Raw genomic sequence first — 19,320 nt, 5'->3', positions numbered from 1 at the left:
TGTGATAATGTCTGAGCTTTTTTTCGATGTTCAGTGCTGATACTATTAGCTGTACAACACTATCAAACACAGTGTATCAGTGGCTCAACGTTCAGCTCCTAACAGCGTGTTTCCTCTACTTGCCAATATTGGGCATTGCATATCTGTTTTGCTCAATTGATTTTTGACTAGAATGACCTCAGAGACTTGGACTGCTCGCAGCATGTGACCGGCGACACCATATTTGTCAGACTGCCTAATAAGGGCAAACACAAGCCAATGTTGTCACGTGGTCAGAACGCCAAGCAACAGGAACATGTACCACCTGGCCAGTGATATAGGGGTCTGTTAGTGTGGTCAGAAAATGACTGCACACTAATGCATTTGCATGCAGACCTAATAATGAGCCAACCCTTTTACCATATTGCCTGATTACAATGGACAAAAATGCAAATAAAACATTTGATTACTATCAATAAGTGTATCAGCCAGAAGGTTGGGCGCTGGATGCCAGCAGGGGCGTCGAGCGGATGGAGGTAGAATGTTATTGGCTAATCATTTTCCTGTCTGAGTGATAGGAGATGTCAGACAGCTCCCACAACCCCGTGCTCTGAGATTAAGGGGGAGATATATCAAATCTTGGAGAGAGATATGGTACAGAGAGCTAAAGCAACAACCAATCGGCTTCTAGCACAGTCTGTAAAATGACAGTTAGAAGCTGATTGGTTGGTACTTTATCTCCCTTCAATATTTGATAAAATGTAGCAGAAGTCTGTCACAATAAAAGGAATAGATCTAGATATGGAGGGAGGGGAGAAGGAGAGATATATGGAGGAATGGTGCAATGAGAGAGGTAGTAGGTGGGGATGCCAAGCTGGTGTTACCCATGGTGAAACAGAGCCTTTCTTTGCCCCAGGTTACAGGGGATAAAACAAACCAAAGCCAGCAGTAGGTACTGCCAACATGAAGAGCCTCTCTTTCAGGGGTTGTACTTGTACACACTCTATATAAATAGAAACTCTGTCAGAGAAATGCTGGTTAGCAATGCTATTGAATACTTATACCTTAGAAAAAATACCTTTTTACAATGAACTGTAAATTCTAAGACTGTTTAAAAATTGATCATGAACGAAGAGTACTCAAAGACATGTAATTTATCATAGTCCTATTTTGTCCTGCTACAGGTATGCAAAAGAATATGATCCAGATAATTGGTTTACAATTGATCCAACTACAGCTGAAATTAAACTTATAAAAATGCCTGACCGAGAGTCTACATTCTTAGTTAATGGCACCTATATAGCTAAAATACTGGCGATTAGTGAAGGTAAGTAATTTTGGGGGGTTTGGGAGCTTTTTTTGTTTTTTGCATAAATTTTTAATTCCAAACAATATTGTAAGGACTTGATAAGGATTATTACTCCCCTTTGCTTACTATTTGTCTTCTAGTTTAGTTGCCATTCTAGTTCTAGTACTGCAAACATAATCCTAGCCACACAAGTAAGAGAGCTTTGTCTATCTGAAGACATCACCTTTTTCTGATAAAGCTTTGCCTTTTAGATCTCCCGGGAAAAACTGCCACTGGAACCATAGCTATTGAGGTCGAAGATGTGAATGACAATTGTCCAGTGTTAGTAAATGCAAATCAAACTGTTTGTGACAATTCACCGTTCATCAACTTGACAGCGATGGATCGTGATTCCTTTCCAAATGGCGCCCCCCTCAAGTTTGCCGTGATAGATGAGCCTCCCGGCAATGCCAAACTCTGGTCAATTGGAAAAACTGATAGTAAGATTTTTTTTTTTCTTTTTTTTTTTAAACTTTTTAACACTCCTAAGGTGGGGGTTTTGTTTTTTGTTTGCTCAGGTATGAAGTAATGAGTGATTTTTAAAAAAAAAATTCTTGCATCGTTAAGGCCACACTAAAATTACGTTGTTAGTAGATTTCTGAAGATCTTGTATACTTGCCACTAACCTGAAATGCAGTAATATCCGTTGGGGAATACATGTTTCTTGCACAGAACTACATATGTGTAAATTAGGGTGGCGGGGGGGGGGGCATATATCTGCTCTTTGAACACTGAAACCACACCTCCTAATATTTAGACACTTGCAGCATTTACAACTTCTGGGAATTGGTCACTGATCACCAGCGGTTTTGAACTCAAAACCACGGAATTTGCTTTCTGGTTCTCAAATGGTGCAAAACTGATGCAAAAACTTTGCAGCCTTCTTCAAAAAACAAAAAAAAAGTGCACCCCACCCCTTAAAAAAAAAAAAAAAAACAACCCAGCCCAATGCTGATAACCGTTAGGTTCATTCCAACCCTTAAAGCCTAGTACTGGTAGTGAAAATTCAGTATGCAAAACTGCTGCCAAAATGACTGTGGGATCTATTCATTAAAATTTTATCACGCCAGACCAATTCATCATTGCTCTGGTGCGGAGACAGCTGAACCGAAAATCCGCTGTCTCCCCGAAGTATCACTGCTCATTGCAGAGTAGTGAATCTGTTTACTGGTCCTTTCGGTACCTACAGGTCACGCATGCACACAAGAGCCCCGACGTCCAGTGGAAGGAGCCGGACAGGGACGGAGGGATTCGAAAGGATCCCTCTTTGCAACTCAGACCTCCTTCCCATAGGAAAGGAACAGGTTGCTCGCAGTGAGTGGGAGCAAACGCCATCTGAAGATGGCGAATGCTCCCGCAGTCAAGCTCCAAAAATATAATATTTTCGGAGCTTGATGAATTCTTGCCCCATACTAGTGTATGGGGACAGCGGGCCATTCTGGGGGAAAGAAAGGTAAGCAGGTGATATCTGTGATACTAGTGTATGGGGACAGCGGGCCATTCCACGAGAGGACGGTAAGCAGGAGATATCTCCTCCTTTACCTTCTTGATGAATGGCCCGAAAACTTAATTTCTACAATTACAGGTGAAAATGTTAATTTTCACCTGCTTTTGTAGAAATTAATGATGCCCCAGGGGCGTGTCTATAATGGGTGCAGGGTGTGTGGGGCACACGGGCCCCTGGGTCCAGGGGGGCCCACACCGCACACCCTGCACCCATAGGTAATTATACTTAACTCTCCGCTGATTCCCAAAGTTCTGCTCTGCAGCGCCAGACCGGCGCTGTAGAGCAGCAAACCCTCATTGGGAAAATGGCGGCGGTGCAAAAAAAAATGTCCCCGGGAAAGTAGGCGTGGGCGCCATTTTTCTGGAGACCCGCGCATGCACTGTAGATTGAAGCCAGAATCTACAATGCTCAGTGCCGCTGAGCCGCCGTCAGAGAGGAGGGGGCCCAAATGGAGGCTGCACACGGGCCCCCTCCTCTCTTAAAATGCCCCTGCCGAGCTCCACTCTTTTGTGTAACCTCCACCCTTTTCACAGTCTGGTAATCAGGACATTTGTAAAGTATGCTGAGACCAGTACTCAATTCTCCATAATGCGTATTATTTCAAATGGGGGAGATTTGGATCAATGAAAAATGCTTGGTCTATGACTAAAATATAAATTATGTTCGAGTCACTCTGATTTGTTTTGGCTCTTTTTCTTTTTTTTAAGACACTTGAACTCCATTTATATTTTAATAAGGACCTCCATAAGTAGCAGTAATTCAAAACGTATCCACTTGATTTTGGTCTTTTTTTTTTTTTTTTTTATTAAAAAAAATACTTTAGAAATAGCCTAATTACGTATACTATTAAAATTCGGCAAATAACATCTACTTAAAATCATATTAAAAACAATTTTAGTAAAAAATAACCTCCTAATAGGGGGATGTGCAGCAAACCCTGTGGTATGTCTTGCAGACCTGCTTATGTAACATTATTCACCCCCATCCCAGTAGCCATAGATCCCTATGCAGTGGAGCATGTAGCAGAGGGGCTGATGATCGCACTACTCTGTGTGTACAGAGATCGGTGATCAGTGGGGAACAAAAGTTCCCCTCCAATTACTCTGAAGAACTAAGCTTACAAGCTTAGTGGCCGGACTCTAGAACTACCACTCCAGAATGCCGATCGCAAGGCATTCTGGGGTGCACAAAGAGCATGTGATGTTGGTGATCAGAGACCACCGATGTCACATCCCAGCCCCTTCCGGAAGAGGAAACCATTTCCTCTTACAGGATACAGGAGACTACTAGAGAGAAGGAGAGCCTGCAGTCGCATGGGATTTGACAGAAACAGGAAATGCTCACCTGGCCTCCATCACATCACATGTGACAACACCAGGCAAGTGGTTAAGGTAATATAAAACCTTTCCTCCCTTCCAAATCTTGGAAAGGCTCTGGTAAGTCTGGTGGTTAGTTTGCTAAACAGCCAATTTTGTATGTTAATTGCTGTCACTGCTGCCCCTGTGCACAGTCAAAGTTCTAGACCTGTGACAATTGTGGACATGTAGGAGAGGACTGGCGGAATAGAAACATAACACTGCCTAGTAAGTAAATAGAATACATTGCGGGCATAGCCATCTCTCGCCAGGCCAAGGTGGTCTTTAAATAGCTCTTTGCCAGTAAATGTTATCTTCATTTATGTAACACAAATATATTAAATATAATATGCGCTTTACTTCTACGATATAATACAGGTCTGTGGAGTAGAAGATTTTTAATGGAGCATTTGCACCAAGTGAAACAGCAAAACATTGATTCTCCAGCAACTAATGTCATACTGTTGGGCCAATCCATGTGCATGTCCATTAAAATCAGCAATACAGTACAACAACAACACCTTGACACCACAAATGAGGGCAACATGCGCCTCTGCAGTGATACAACACGCACACTCACTCTCTCACTCACTCTGTATTCTATATTTGTATATAGCCTGACATTTACTTATATTTTTATCCTAGGTGTAAGTGCACAACTAATACCAAAGAAAATTTGGGAAGGGATACATCAAATTCAAATTCTAATAACGGACAATAAAGGAATGAGCTGCCCAGAAAAACAGATCCTAAAGTTAAGCATTTGCAATTGTCCAAGTGGCACTGATGGCTGCTCTTCGAGGCTGGCTGGCACGTCTATAGGGCTTGGAGGTGGTGCAGTTGGACTGATGATTCTTGCTTGTTTACTCTTACTATGTGAGTATACAGTGGAAGAGATTTGTGAAATGCAAATGTGACTGACAATGGTGCAGTGGTGGCATAAGAGAAGTTGGTGACACAGGCCGAAAAGTTATTGGGACATATTTTTATACATTTTAAAACATTGTTCAAAATTGTTATGTGAAATAATTGAATAAAAAATCAGGCAGAAATAATCCTGTGATCATTTTTTGATTTTAATTTTCAAGTGAAAAATCCAAATTAATGTTAATTAAATTTAAAAGTAAAGTTTGACCTTTTTAAAGATTCTTTGAAAGCATTACAAAAAACAGCTCATGATTTCATTAAAGCATGAAAACCAATCCAGCAATGGCTTAGTCTAAATTGTTCTAGACTGTTCAAAGTGGATTGCTGGCTGCTTGTTACTGCATAAGGCCACTTTTCCACCTATATTGATAAACCTCCTATTGTCTATATGTAGACTATCCTTCCTTGATCGAACTATAATTTGCAGAATACTTCTAGGATTATTTTATTCTTTTTTGCGTGTGTCAAGCATAATCGAAAATGAGTCATTTAATGTGTGTAATATTTTATTGTTTATTATTATTTTATTTACACAGTGGTCCCCCTTTTGCTGCTTTTGTGCTATTGTGGCTCAGGAGGGAAAGGATTTCTAGCTGTACCAGATGGTCCTGAGGAGTCCATTCTAATACACAACAATGAAGGAGCTTCACCTGAAGATACTGTGAGTAGCTTTAACTAATAAAATAAAACAGATTAAAGATAACAACAATTTTTAGTTTGTTTCATTGTTTTCAATTCTTGCAGTTATCTGACACCAGTTGATGCACTTTTAGAAGTACATTGGCTGAATACATGCAAATGCAGCTGAAGTCTTCACGCCAATCTGCCTAGATCTCAATGTCAGGAGTGCTGAAAGAGTGGTGGACACACACACACGCTTTACCATCACCCATTTAAGCCGGGCCTCGGTATTCACAATGGGACATGGATATGCCCTCCACCCTTGTTCACAACCCCCTTAGTGCCAGGACCCTCCTGATTTGCATTCTATAAATGTATGAGATCTTGGAGAAGATGCATCAAACCTTCAAGAGAGAGATAGAGAAGTTGTCTAAAGCAACCTGTGCTAGATCAATTATAAAAGCTAGTTGGTTGCTATGGCAAACTTCCTCTCCACTTTATATGTCTTCAAGGTTTGATCCATTTCCCCTCCTTGTCTTTAAGCTAGTATAATTTATTCAGTGGGGCTTAATAAATACAAGAATAACTGGTTACAACAGAGGTTCTGTGTAGGAGTTTACCCTGGAAGTTTCATCTTCTGCGGCGACACAAACTGTGGGAAAGCCACAAATGTATATATCTATCTTGAAGAGTGATACCAATGATGTCATCATTATGACATATAATAGAAGCTGTTATGAGCTCTGACCCTCCCACTAGTGTTACTTCCTGAGAGATCCAGCGTAACACACATCTACAGGCTCCCAACACTTCTGTTAATACCCATATTTACTTATTACATGAAAACAAAGATATCAACCAATAATATCATCCTTTTATTTGCAAAGAAAAATGTATAACCTTATAGAAGAAAAGGAAAAGGTATTGTTAAGGATAAATGATATAATAAAATCAAGTGCTCTTGAGAGATATGGACAAACGTGGGGGAAGATGGAGGAAGAGGAAAGGGATAAAAAAGCAAAAAATCGGCAGCACCAGGGACAACCTTTAGGGGTAAATTTTACTAAAGTGTGTGTATAATATATCTAACTCACAATTTTAATAAGCGTAACTCCACTGTTCAGATTATATAGGCCATGATTTTTAATTTGTTTTAATTGATAAGTAAGAATTTCTTAATATTACATTCTAGTGCTCCAAACAGGCATATTTTAATTGTGTTCAGAAAAGTCCAGTGCAATGTGACCAAAGATCTCAAATATTTATTTGTTTATCCTAGGAGGAGTATCGGTAATAAGGTGGCAGCTCCCCTTTAAAACCTCTTTCCATTCGGCTTCAGATTATCTAGAAGTATAAGCACACAAGGGGGCGCACAATGGCAAGATAATATATAAAAACACAACTTTTAATGGTAGCAAATACATACATCTAAGTTTATAAATTCAAGTATTTCACCAGACTGCTTACTTAGGTCACTGTGTGTAAAAATATTGGTGCAAAGAAATTTTACAGTATTTTTGTACGCATTGTTATGACTTAAGGTGCATACAAACGTAAAGATTTTTTGAACGATTTAACTATAACGACGTCGTTCAATCGTTAAAAAAATTGTTCAGTTTCTGAGTTATAACAATAAACGATTAGCGTTCATGCGCGTTCCCGTTTGTAGTTCATTCTGACTGACCAACTGAATGATTTTCATTAATGGAAGTTACAAAAATCGTTTGTAGTTCAAAAAATCATTCATTACACTTTTAAAAAAAAAAATCTGACAGATAATTTGACAGAAAATTGTTCATAAAATCATTGGTAACAAAATCGTTGTGTGTATGCAGCTTTACAAATCAGCAAAATAGTGTCCTGCATGATGTAGCATTTGCTAGCAAGGTGGAATTGTCCTTCCCAAGACTGCACTGTACTCAGCCCCCAATTGGATGCTGCCATATATGTGTGTGTATATATAGATAGATAGACTCTCGCCATTGTTAAATTGCTCACCATAATACATAAAAAAAAAAAAGGGGGGGGTTTTGGTTCATGGATTGATCAATGCATTTAAGACTACAGCACACAACACGGGACCCTGTTTCTCTGCAGGTCCCACACACACTGTATTATATTATAATATATATATCATAATCGCTAATCCACGGCACTTACCATACCTAGATTTGGGGTGCAACATGGTATGTGTCTACATTGTTTGAATAGAAATCACGTGGGCTCTGCACTCGCCATAAGAACTAACAATAATTGTGATCAGTGAGGTTTTGGTTCATGAATTGATCAATGTGTTTAAGCTTGCAGCCCCCATCAAGGGACCTCACTTTACTGCAAGTCCCTACAAATATCTTATTTCTTTAGGTGCTTATAACATAATCACCCTTAAGGTACCTACTATCAGAAAATATGAGGGTATGAATATGTATATATCAGTATTTTATTACATCCTTATAAGCAGTAAATGTTGCAGGGAAGTCTAGAGTTTACTGCTTATAAGGATGTAATAACATACTGAGGTGACTTACATACTTAAGGGTGACTATGTTATAAACGCCCAAAGAAAAGAGAAAAAATATACAATATATACGAAGGGTAGATTGATTGTGATATACAAACAATAACCATAACCGGGTATAATATTTAGATTACTAAAGTATACTATACTAAATAGTAATATTTAGATGACTGCTCGAGTATATTGTGTACAGTTGCTCTTTTTATATCGTTTGAATTGAATCATACACAGGACACATTGATTCTGTATAACTGTACTGTAAATAATCGCAAACAAGTGACAATGGGATTAATTTATTTATCCGTTTATGTTCATATATTACCAATGTACTGCCCTTTAATGGTATTGGAAATTACTCACACATGGATCAACTATGAGAGCCATAGATACTTATAATATTATACAATAAACTATAATAAGACTGTAGCACATAGTGTCAGCGTGATTTTTAGTGTATCACTTTTCTAACTTTGTTTTCACCATTTCTGAATCCTTCTATTTGTTTTAATATTTCACTGAAGAAGGTATTAAATGAATTGTATAAATAAAGGTTACATTTTTTTTTTAATATTTCTATTTGTGCGCCACCATAGGACAATCATTTTTTTTCTTCTGATCTTCACACACATGTTGTTTTCTATATGGTCTGTGGCAGCACCCCTGCTTAGCCAGTTTGAATTGGTAAGATTGAATCAGGGTATATTGATCAATTGTTTATTAGTGCAGTGGCCCCTCTTCCCTTTTCCCTGATTTGCAACATACTTTTATTTATACAATTTACATTTATTAATTTTGCTGGTCATTTTTTTTATTTTTTATTGCAGGCTGTACTTCCACATACAATTGGAGCAATAGGTTTTGCTGGAGCTGGGGCTGGGGCTGGGGCTGGGGCCGGAATGATAAAAGGAGACGCGTATGGCATGGAAGGGTATGATTACTCCAAGGGAATGTATCACTCCAGCATGATGGTAGATAGACGATATGAAGAACATGGGGGGCTGTTGACTGCAGCAGAAATTGCAGCTGGAGCTGGTGCTGGAGGTGGCATGAGAGCTATCGGTGGCCAAGGGGCAGGGGCAGGATCTGGAGCTCAGGTCTCTTTTGGTGCTTCTGGGAGTCAGGGTGCTCTGAATGAAGGGTTCCTGAAAGGCTATTTCTATGATGTAAGTACTACACAGTTTTTTTTATTTTTTTTTATTTTTAAAGTGCATTAATTCTGTTACCTCCTATGTGCAAATGTGTTATAAAACTGAAAAACTAATAACTATTTAATTACACTATAAATAACCTTTTTTTTTTTTTTTTTTTTCAATTCTGTTCATTGATTCATTTCAAATGTGGGCAAAATATACATCTCTAGCACTGGCTTTAGAATTGTGATTGACAGTTGCTGGTATCTGATTTTGTCTAAAACTGAAAACCTCTGCTCTGTGTGTCAGCAATAGGCATTTATAGCCATGTATGAGATGTCCTTGTTTTTAATATAGATATTAAAAAATAACCATGACCAAATTAAAAGTATTGCATTTTGCTATAACAAAACTACATGTTTGACTTGTTTGTTTTCTTTTTTGCTCCTCTTGTGGGATGTGATCCATGTGTCCCAATGCATCATTTCAGCATATCAAGCCAGTAGAGGGCACTTGTGGGGATCTTTGTTCTTGCAGTTACCAGACCACATCTATAAATATTACAAAAGTGCAATATTGCACCTTGGCAAAACAATCTTGCATTGCAGGACAAATGTTATATGTGCAGACAGATTAGGAAGGGGGCATGTTCTTTATCAACTCTGAATTACAGTATAAAAATAAAGCAGCCTAGTATTTGTATGCTAATTGCAAAATAGACAGCAGCATTATTTGTATTAATGTCTGGTAGCAGGGACAGAACTATGGGAGACAATGGAGGCATCTGCCACGGGGCGCCAGCACTGAAGGGGCACCTCCTCCAGTGGCAAATGCAGGATTTCTAAGGGGGGAGTTTCCCTCTTCCTCTTCATCCCTCAGTGCTGCTTACTTTAGTGGCAGCAGGCCAGCAGCAGAATAAGGGGGTGGAGCAAAATGCAGGGGGCGGGGCTTAATCGCGGGCCGCATCTCTGTTTAGATTGAAAAAAAAATTCCTGCTGATTGTGCCGGGGACAGTGTGGGCTTGTCGCCCTCCCTATAGTCCGGCCCTGACCCCATGGCTGTAGCTGAGGTCATGCTTCAAACAAACATACATTACATTCCTCAGTGCAGTCCCCATCTTTATAATAGACAATGTTGCAATGTTATCCCTTATCTTGTGTCTCTGGTATATGATGGGAGAGCTGTATACCTTTGCATGGAGATGCGTTCGCCATCCCGGCAGACTGGATGCCAATGCTAGGGGGAGGGTTAGGGTTAGGCACTAAGCAGAGAGGGTTAGGTTTAGAATGCAGGGAGGGGGAGGTTAGGTTCAGGCACTAGAGAGGGAGAGGTTAAGGTTAGGCACTAAAGAGGGAGGGTTAGCATACCGAACAACAAGTGACGGGATGCTGGAGACAGGATTCTGAACGCTGGGATCCAGACTGCCGACATCCGGTACTCACCCACTTTGCATGTGTTCCAGGCACTGTAACTGAAGGGGATCTAGACACAACCCTCATGCTAACCCTTCACTTCTTCAGCGCTACTGTGCATGAGTGGTCTGAGTGGAAAGTGCCAGGGAGGGATGCTAGGGATCCCTCTCCTGGTACTTTTTGTGATCTGTAGACCATAGGCAGCAGCAGCTAATGCCATTTTGCGAATAGTATTAGCTACACAGGCCAGTCTCCGGAATGTAGATACTTTCAGGGGATTCTATAAATCTGCAGATATCTCCTGAAAAATTGTGTTTTTGGGGGATATCCTGCAAATTTACTTTCGCAGATGGGCCTAATAGAAATATATAGTCACACATTCGGGAGGCTGGGGGTTGGGACGGCACCAAATGATAACATGCCTCTGGGATGAACGTACGCCATTGGACTAGTCGTACACACATTACCAATTAAAACAATTGCTGGTATACAGTAGATCCATTTCACTCACTGGGCACTGGTGTAAGATCTTTTATTAGCCTGGTGAGATTAGCATATTCATAAGAGATTATAGAGGGGCCATGATATTAAATCCAGGATATTAAACCGAAATATCATTGATTTTCCTTAAATCACTCTTCCCTCAACTCATAGGGTACTAACATCTTCATAGTACAGCTCGGTGGGAATTCGTTCAGGGAGATTAATCAAATTTGGAGATGTATCAAACCTTGGATAGCGATAAACAAAAATGACAGAAGCTGATTCATTGTTACTTTGGGGGAGATATATCAAAGCTTGGAGAGAGTACGTGGAAAAAGAGAAAGTTGAGTAGTTGCTCATAGCCAGTGGCGTTAGTTCATCCCTGACGCTGGGAAGCAAGTTATAATTTGGTGTCCCCCATCCAGGGCCAGATTAAGGTCTGCGGGGGCCCCTGGGCAACAAATGTGTGGGGGCCCCTATCAATAGAAGTTGAGATAATATATATATCTATTATTATCTGTGTGTGTACCAATTGGCGGCACTCATTGTCTTCATAGAAAAGATATCCTTGATAACAGACAGAAACCCGAAATGTCGGAGATAAAATTATAACTTTTCTAAGAAGACGCTGAGTGCTGCCAGTTGGTATTGCTCCTAGGAGGGCACCAGTGCATGAAACATCTCATCAGGAGTGAGTGCCAGGAATTTGTAAGAATGGAGTAAATATATATATATATGTGTGTGTTTCATATATGATATATGTCATAATGTATGAGGTAGCTGAGTATAGAGGGAGAGAGGGGGCTCACAGAGCTCACCGGTGGACGCTGGCAGCCTTGCTGCGGCAGCTCCCCCATCTGCTATTTTTTTTCTGTGCTAGCTGCCCGATCGGAGCTTAAAGTTCCGATCGCGGCAACGGATGTCCGGGGAGGGGGTCAGTAAGTGATGGGCTGAGCGGCCGCCGTCCACTAAAGGCACCAGCCCAGCGGGAACTGGCACGGAGTCCTGGCGACAGGCTGCTCAGTGAAAAAAAAAATTCATAAAGAGGATGTGGTCGGGAACAGTGTATGGGGGCCCCCTATGTTTGGGGGCCCCAGGACGACCACCCCTGTCATCCCCCCTTATAATCTGGCCCTGCCCCCATCACAGCCATTGACACTGTAATGTAGCAATTCATGCAGACAGCCTATATATAGACGAAGGCAGCAGCTGATGGTCTGACATGGAGCTCTCCACTAGTGTATGGTGGCTTCTCGGGTGCCAGGAAGGGCTGCCACGTATTTGGCGGCCGTGACTGTACACTCCGGATACATAGTTTCAGCCCTAAGTGGAGTGAATGTGTTGTGGACAATGGAGGAGGTGCCCCTTCAGAGCTGGAGCCCGGCGGCAGGAGCCTCCATTGTCTCCCATAGTTCTGCCCCTGCTCATAGCGACCAATCAGCTTCTAACTAGAATTTATTTAGCACAGCCAGTAAAATGCTGGGTGCTATGGGCCACTTCTCCACTTTATCTCTCTCAAAGATTTGATAAATCTCCCCCTATTTCTGCTGGAAACAAAAAATGTGGGAGAAAAAATTATTTTACCCATGTTCAGAGTATATTGTGAGTTTCCCATACATATAGAAATAATTTGTACTACTTGCTTTTAGGGTATATTTCTCTTTTAATAAGAACTTTTATTATTTCACTCACAGTTCATGATTTTAGAATCTGTTCAGTAGATGATGATTATGGAGTGACTTTCTGTGAAGGATCATAGATGGTCGTTAAAACTGTGCAGAGTAGAAGTTGAAATAAACACCAGATTCAGTCCATGACCTCCCCATTGCATCAGCAATAAAGTATTAATACTGTAATAAGTGTTCTTATTTCTAAATGGTAAAGTGATTTTAAAAAAAAATCCTTTGCCATACGTTAAAGTCTTACTGTTTTATACTACACTTTATTTTATTACTGGTAGCACAGTGTCACAATAGAAGTGTAAGCACGGGTAACATACAATCGATTGCAGAAGAAACTGGCAGCTTAATAGCAAAAAACTGTGACTGACAGTTACCTCCACTCAGACCAAAGAAGTTGCTGATTTTAAGGATTTAAAATTGATTTATATTGCTTATAGCCTGCATCTGTCATTCAGAGTGAACCGTGGTTCTCACAGGGACCTCATACAATTAGAGTATTTTAATAGTAAACCAAGCTTTATAGCCATGGTATTTATCAGTGTGATGAATTTTAACATTGCACATGGAGAAATTTATATGGCATGGGAACAGAATCAGAGTTAAAAGACAATTTGATGCTACATTTGTGTGTTGTGATTGAACTTCTTTCAAGTTAACAATACCTGTTAATGACCATTCTATTTTTCCCTTTTGCAGAAAGTGAATGCATGTGCCGATGAAGACCTGGCCCAAGCAGCAAAAGATTGCATTCTTATTTATTCAAAGGAAGGAACTGGCTCAATTGCTGGATCAGTTGGCTGCTGTAGCTTAATTGAAAGTGAATTTGAAGAAAACTACTTGGATGACCTAGGAATTAAGTTCAAAGCCTTAGCAGACATTTGTCAGGTTACTAATGTAAATGATGTGCAAATATCTAAGTATAATTCCTATGACGAACTCAGACAAGGTGCTCTAGATTCAGAAGCCGTTTCATATATTGGTATAACTCAGAATGAAGAACCTGTTGAAGAACATAGCTACAGTATGGAAAATGCCTATTCATCTGAATTCCAAACTGAAAGGTTAGAACTTGAATCTGTACCTGTGGAGAATGTGGTTGCTGAAGAATCGTTTGTATCTTCTAGGTATGTACAAGAACCCATCATGCGTGGTAATGTTCTTGTGACCGAGAAGTCATACACTACAGGCCCTACTGTAATTCTTGAGCCAGTGCGTCAGCAAAATGTGCTAGTGACAGAGAGGGTTATTCGTCCTGCCACTACCTTGCATAACATGATTGACATTTCTGATGGTGAAAATGTTATGGTAACGGAAAGAGTTCTCAAGTCTGATAAAGGATTATCTAGCTTGGTGGGTATTGGCGAGCCTCTTGAATCACAATACGTAATGGTAACAGAGCGCCGTCTTGGACCCAGCTCTAATGTAAAGGCCTCCGTAGCAGTTTCTGACTATTCCATGGGACAGAATGTATTGGTGACAGAGAGGCATTATACTCCTATATCTGCGATTAATGGGAATGTTGTCATTCCTACAGAGCGATCAGGTGGGCAAAACATAGTAAACGAGAGTATCTCAATCTTGGATAGTGGAATGCAGGGACATACCCATTATAATCAGGGTGGCTATTTGGTAGAAGAACTCCAACCTTCAAGTAACAATGTAGGGAAATCAACAAACAGAGTGACAAAATACAGCACTGTACAATACACACGCTCTTAATCTACTCACAAAATATAGGTTAATTGTAAAATTTTATTTTAAGAATTAAGAGGGTTTTTAGCTCCTGGCAAACCCTGTTTTCTATTTTTGAGACTACAAATAAAAGTTTGTTCTTTCAGGAAACCTTTACGTCACAGGACATGTATACCAATTTTACACAAAGTTGCAATAGTTAAGAAAGTTTTATCTGTACTTAACCCTAATCTGACTGCATTGGTGGTTACATTAATTCTGATGAAGGGGCTATCCCGTGCTTATCAAACACAATTATTCTAGGTGCTACAAAATCTTCAGATGAATAGGTCCAATCTGGGAACCCCCAATTATTTTTTTATTTTTTTTTTGTTATATAGTACTCCTAAACCCGCTAATGGTTGAGGACTGTTTTTTTAGTGTTCACTTATACTACTAAATCAATAACAGTAAATAAAATATAATATATAACTTGGTGGAAAAAGTCAGCTGTTAAAACATATGGCAGCAGAGAATAGATAGACAGTACATACATTGGGGCATTAGTCCCAGGTGTCTTTACCAATCAATACAAGGCATCCAAGCCCTCTTAAATCATTGTGGACCCTTGTGAAAGGTTTGTGATGATATCACTCTAAAATCATAGCTGTGAAGGAGAGTGCACTCTAACAAGTAACTGATCGCTGATTTGATGTTTTATTCCTCCCGCACGGGATCAACCATTCACAACAACAACAAAGAAAAGGAAAGAACAAGCACAAAAAAGGGGTGGGATAATGGTAATCTTGCAGAACAAAGAGGCCCTAATACCAACAAGAACCAGCTTATATAGACTGTTCAGCCAGGCACAACCAGTCCCATACAAAGTATGTTGGCTCCACAGCCTGTCTCCAGTACTAGTCAACTAAACCCAACCTCTTCAAGCTTAATACAGGCTTATCTTATCCTTATGAAATACCATTCGTCCTACAAAAATGTTTTAATTCAAAATAAATATTTTTTTTATCATTTTGCTGCAAAATTTAAATTACTGACATAAGATGATTTTCCTTTAATACTAAATATTTTTTAAGAATATAGGTAAAATATGTGAATAAACTGTAACATTATGCAAAGTTTCCTGGTTTAAAAAAAAATCTAACACATAATGAAAACAACATGTTTGGCCACTGCAGAATGTAGCATTTAATATCCACCTTTGACTGTTTGCATACTAAACTAAAAACCTATCTGGGGAAACCGTTAACCGACTTTTTTCCCTAAATAGGTTGTAGGTTAATGTTTGTTTACAGTGCACATATATGAAACATATGCAAAATGTTATTGCTAGAGAGCTCTTGCATACACTTTCTATGTTGAATATATGGTTTACTGTAAGATAGCCATCACCATTCAACAATGTTTGTTATTTTTGTTGTCACCGGATTTTCAGATATTATAATTTAAATATTTTTAAGGGTTTTATTGTGACTTGTTCTTTTATTAATCTACTATTACACCTGATCACAACTCCCAGTGTTATGCTGGGTACACACCAGAATGATGGAACGGCCGCCCGCCTGCCAGGCCAACCGGTCCAACGATTTGGCAAGTGTTCAGCACTTACGAATTGTGCATACACACCTACCAATCCGAGATTGGACATGCCTGGCCACCGGGATCGGTAGTCAATACAGTGTCTGTGGTTCCTGCAGCCGGCCTATGGGTTAGTTAGCAGGTCGTACATACACACAGGCAAATGTACCGATATTTCGGTAAGCTAGCATGATATGTTTGTGTACCGCCGATATGTCTGAACGATGTCATTCACAGTCCAATGCACTTAGCAATTATATATCGCTTGTTGGCTGTACGAATTATATATCTTACTGTGTGTGCCCAGCTTTAGACATTTGGTAAATGTAAACCTTACAGAGGGCTGCGCTATGAAGATCATATGAACTATTACATTTTGAAAGTATAACATGCCCAACACTGGCCACTTGTTGAAAGATACTAATTTGGTCATTTGTATTTACCACTAAGGGCTTTGGGTAATTTGAAATTCCTTGGGAGTTGAGCCTCATTATCGATACACTATTCGCTGACCATGAAGTCTGATTCCCCTTAGCCATCCAGGTGTTCAACCAACCACCAAACCATCAAATTTTGGCAAACCATATGTATCTAAATAGCATAAAATTTGTTAAATGGCTCAGTATAGGGATTGCCATTTGTGTGCCACTGTGGTGTTGGCTGTAAACTCCCGTAACAAAACAATAACTGTTTATAGAGAATTTTTTCTTTTTTTCTGGTATGTACTGTAAATAGATTCAGTGGTATAGTTATTTGATGTCAGATACCTATGGTACTTTATTGCTCTTGTATCGCCTTAGCAATGCTTTTTTTAAAAAAATATTCCTAATGTAACCTGTTTGCAACTGCTTTTTGTATATAATGTACATATAAAATTGAGACCTGTTAATCACTGGATACGATTTGGCATTTAGTGTATTGAACTAAAAATAACTAATGCGGATTGTATGAATGTTTTTATACTTATTTTAAATGGTGAATTTTATAAAAAAAATAAGACTTTATTTTAATTGTTTTACTAGCTTAATAGAATCACTGGTTCCGTAAGTGCTTTATCATTGGGAGGCATGTTTTGGTTTGTGGGGTGTTTTTTTTTTTTTTTTTTGAAGAGCATTTAAAATTTACTGTTTTGCAGTGGAAATGTTTAACAGATTAACTCTGACATCCCAGTGACCCAGAGTGAAAGTTTAGAATTGCAGTAAACGGGACTGGCAACTAGTATTTTTTTACGGTAGATTTTTCACTCCTGTTTATGTGATTGTAATAAGTCTTTGCAAAGGCCATATACGAATAACACTATTTTAAATGCCATTCGTCATGAGTTGATTTGTTTAATCCTGAGCTTTAGAAGTTTAGAGACTCTTAGTGGCATATTCAATTAGGTGCGAGTTTACTAAAAATCTTGCACATGGGTTTTTTTTCCCGCAGGTGCGAGATTTCTGGTATACAATTGGGTGCTAGGTTTTTTGTTTTTGTGTGTATAGGGGGGGGGGGTAGAGGGTTTGAGCACATCCCAGAGAACGTTCAGTTTTTCCTAAAGTCCATATTTTAAGGCAAAATTGTTGCCACTTGCTCTATAATTATTTTGACACCCCACTTATGACTAGGCAATTGGAAGTTTCCTCCCTCTTCCCTCACAGTCCGCTTCCATGGACCGGCCGGGCACAGGACAGGTACTAATCCTAACCCTGCACCCGATCCCCGCACATACTACACTACCCTGCACCCGATTCCTGCACACACTACCTAAACTACTCTACCACCACTAACCCTGCACCCAATCACCACACACGCTACCTTCACTACACATCCGACCAGGGGCGTTTTAATAGAGGGGGCCCATGTGCAGCCTCCGTTTGGGCCCCCTCCTCTCTGTCGGCGGCTCAGCGGCACTAAGCGCTGTAGATTCTGGCTTCATGCTAGAATCTACTGCGCATGCTCAGGTCTCCGGGAAAATGGCGCCCGCACCTACTTTCCCGGGGGACATCTTTTTTGCACATTCCCAGTGAGTGTTTGCTACTCTGCAGCGCTGATCTGGCGCTGTGGAGCAGCACTTCGGGAATTTGCGGAGAGGTAAGTATATAATTACCTATGGGTACCGTGTGGGCCCCCCTGGACCCAGGGGCCCGTGTGCACTGCACACCTTGCACCCATTATAAAGATGCCTATGCATCAGACGCTAACCCTGCATCCGCTCCCCGCACACACTACCTACACTGCACCAGCTTCCCGCACACGACCTACACTACTGCTGCTAACTCTGCACCTGCTCCTCGCACATGGCATCTGCAGCCGTCCGCAGGCTCAGTTAAAAAAAAAAAATTCCCTTCCCACTGGATTTTGCCCGCAAAAAAACCCAGCAATATTTTCTTTTTAGATAGGATACTGCAGGTAGCAGGAGCGAGCATACTCGTGGTAATCCAAAATTGGTCACTAGATCCACGGATTGTTTTTGCAGACAAAACTTTGCGCCAATTTGGATATGCCCATCAACACCCTTTTTTTTTTTTATAAATTAAGTCTTGTACAGTAGCTTTGACTATGCATATGTCAGCCTTGTCTGATATGCACGGTACTTTTGTTTTTCATTTGTTTAGGAAATGATGTTGAGTATTGGGGCAATTCCCTCATTCTGCCAATGCTAGAGAGATCCATCCAATATGTTGGACAATCTCCATTCCCCAATTCCAACCTGAAAATAAATCTGCGAGTTGTGTTTTTTTGTTTTTGACATGTTGAATTTCCCAGACTAAGGGCCATATTCAATTTTGAGGCGAAAAGTCCAAGGTCAGACTTTGTGCCATCATCGCCGTTTTTTCCTGGGATAAAGTAGCGGGCGTGAGCCCGCTTATCCCCGTATTCAATTAGGGATCAGCGAAAACGGGACCCAGAGGAAAGGTAAGTATCAAAGTCCTGTCACTTTTGGGAAAATCAGCCTGTCACCCCCTAGAAGATGGTTTGACATGGGGATCACTATGGGTACCCCCGGTTTGGCCTGCTGAAGGTAATTGGGTTTTTAAACAGCCGCGGCAGGTGCATAAATGCGGCTTTGAAGAACTGGTGAAGAATAGCATTTAGCGTTATTTTTTCC

The 19,320-nt window shown here is 40.2% G+C and overlaps 1 protein-coding gene across 1 annotated transcript in view; it reads left to right on the top strand.

Annotated features, from left to right (window-relative positions):
* The window catches only part of LOC148526854 (desmoglein-2-like), a 51,933-nt gene extending 34,807 nt beyond the window's left edge, over positions 1-17,126 (top strand). Inside the window, exons 10-15 of the mRNA XM_088469579.1 lie at positions 1,164-1,306; positions 1,540-1,767; positions 4,835-5,065; positions 5,653-5,777; positions 9,080-9,418; positions 13,659-17,126. Coding sequence (XP_088325705.1) covers positions 1,164-1,306; positions 1,540-1,767; positions 4,835-5,065; positions 5,653-5,777; positions 9,080-9,418; positions 13,659-14,681 — 2,089 coding nt within the window. The 3' untranslated portion in view covers positions 14,682-17,126. The remainder of the gene's footprint in view (positions 1-1,163; positions 1,307-1,539; positions 1,768-4,834; positions 5,066-5,652; positions 5,778-9,079; positions 9,419-13,658) is intronic.
* Positions 17,127-19,320: the final 2,194 nt, after the last annotated feature.

Source organism: Taudactylus pleione, unplaced genomic scaffold, assembly GCF_031769625.1.
Source record: "Taudactylus pleione unplaced genomic scaffold, aTauple2 ptg000093l, whole genome shotgun sequence".
Classification (NCBI taxonomy): domain Eukaryota; kingdom Metazoa; phylum Chordata; class Amphibia; order Anura; family Myobatrachidae; genus Taudactylus; species Taudactylus pleione.
Note: the sequence above shows the minus strand (reverse complement) of the source record. Positions and strands in the feature narration are given on the sequence as shown.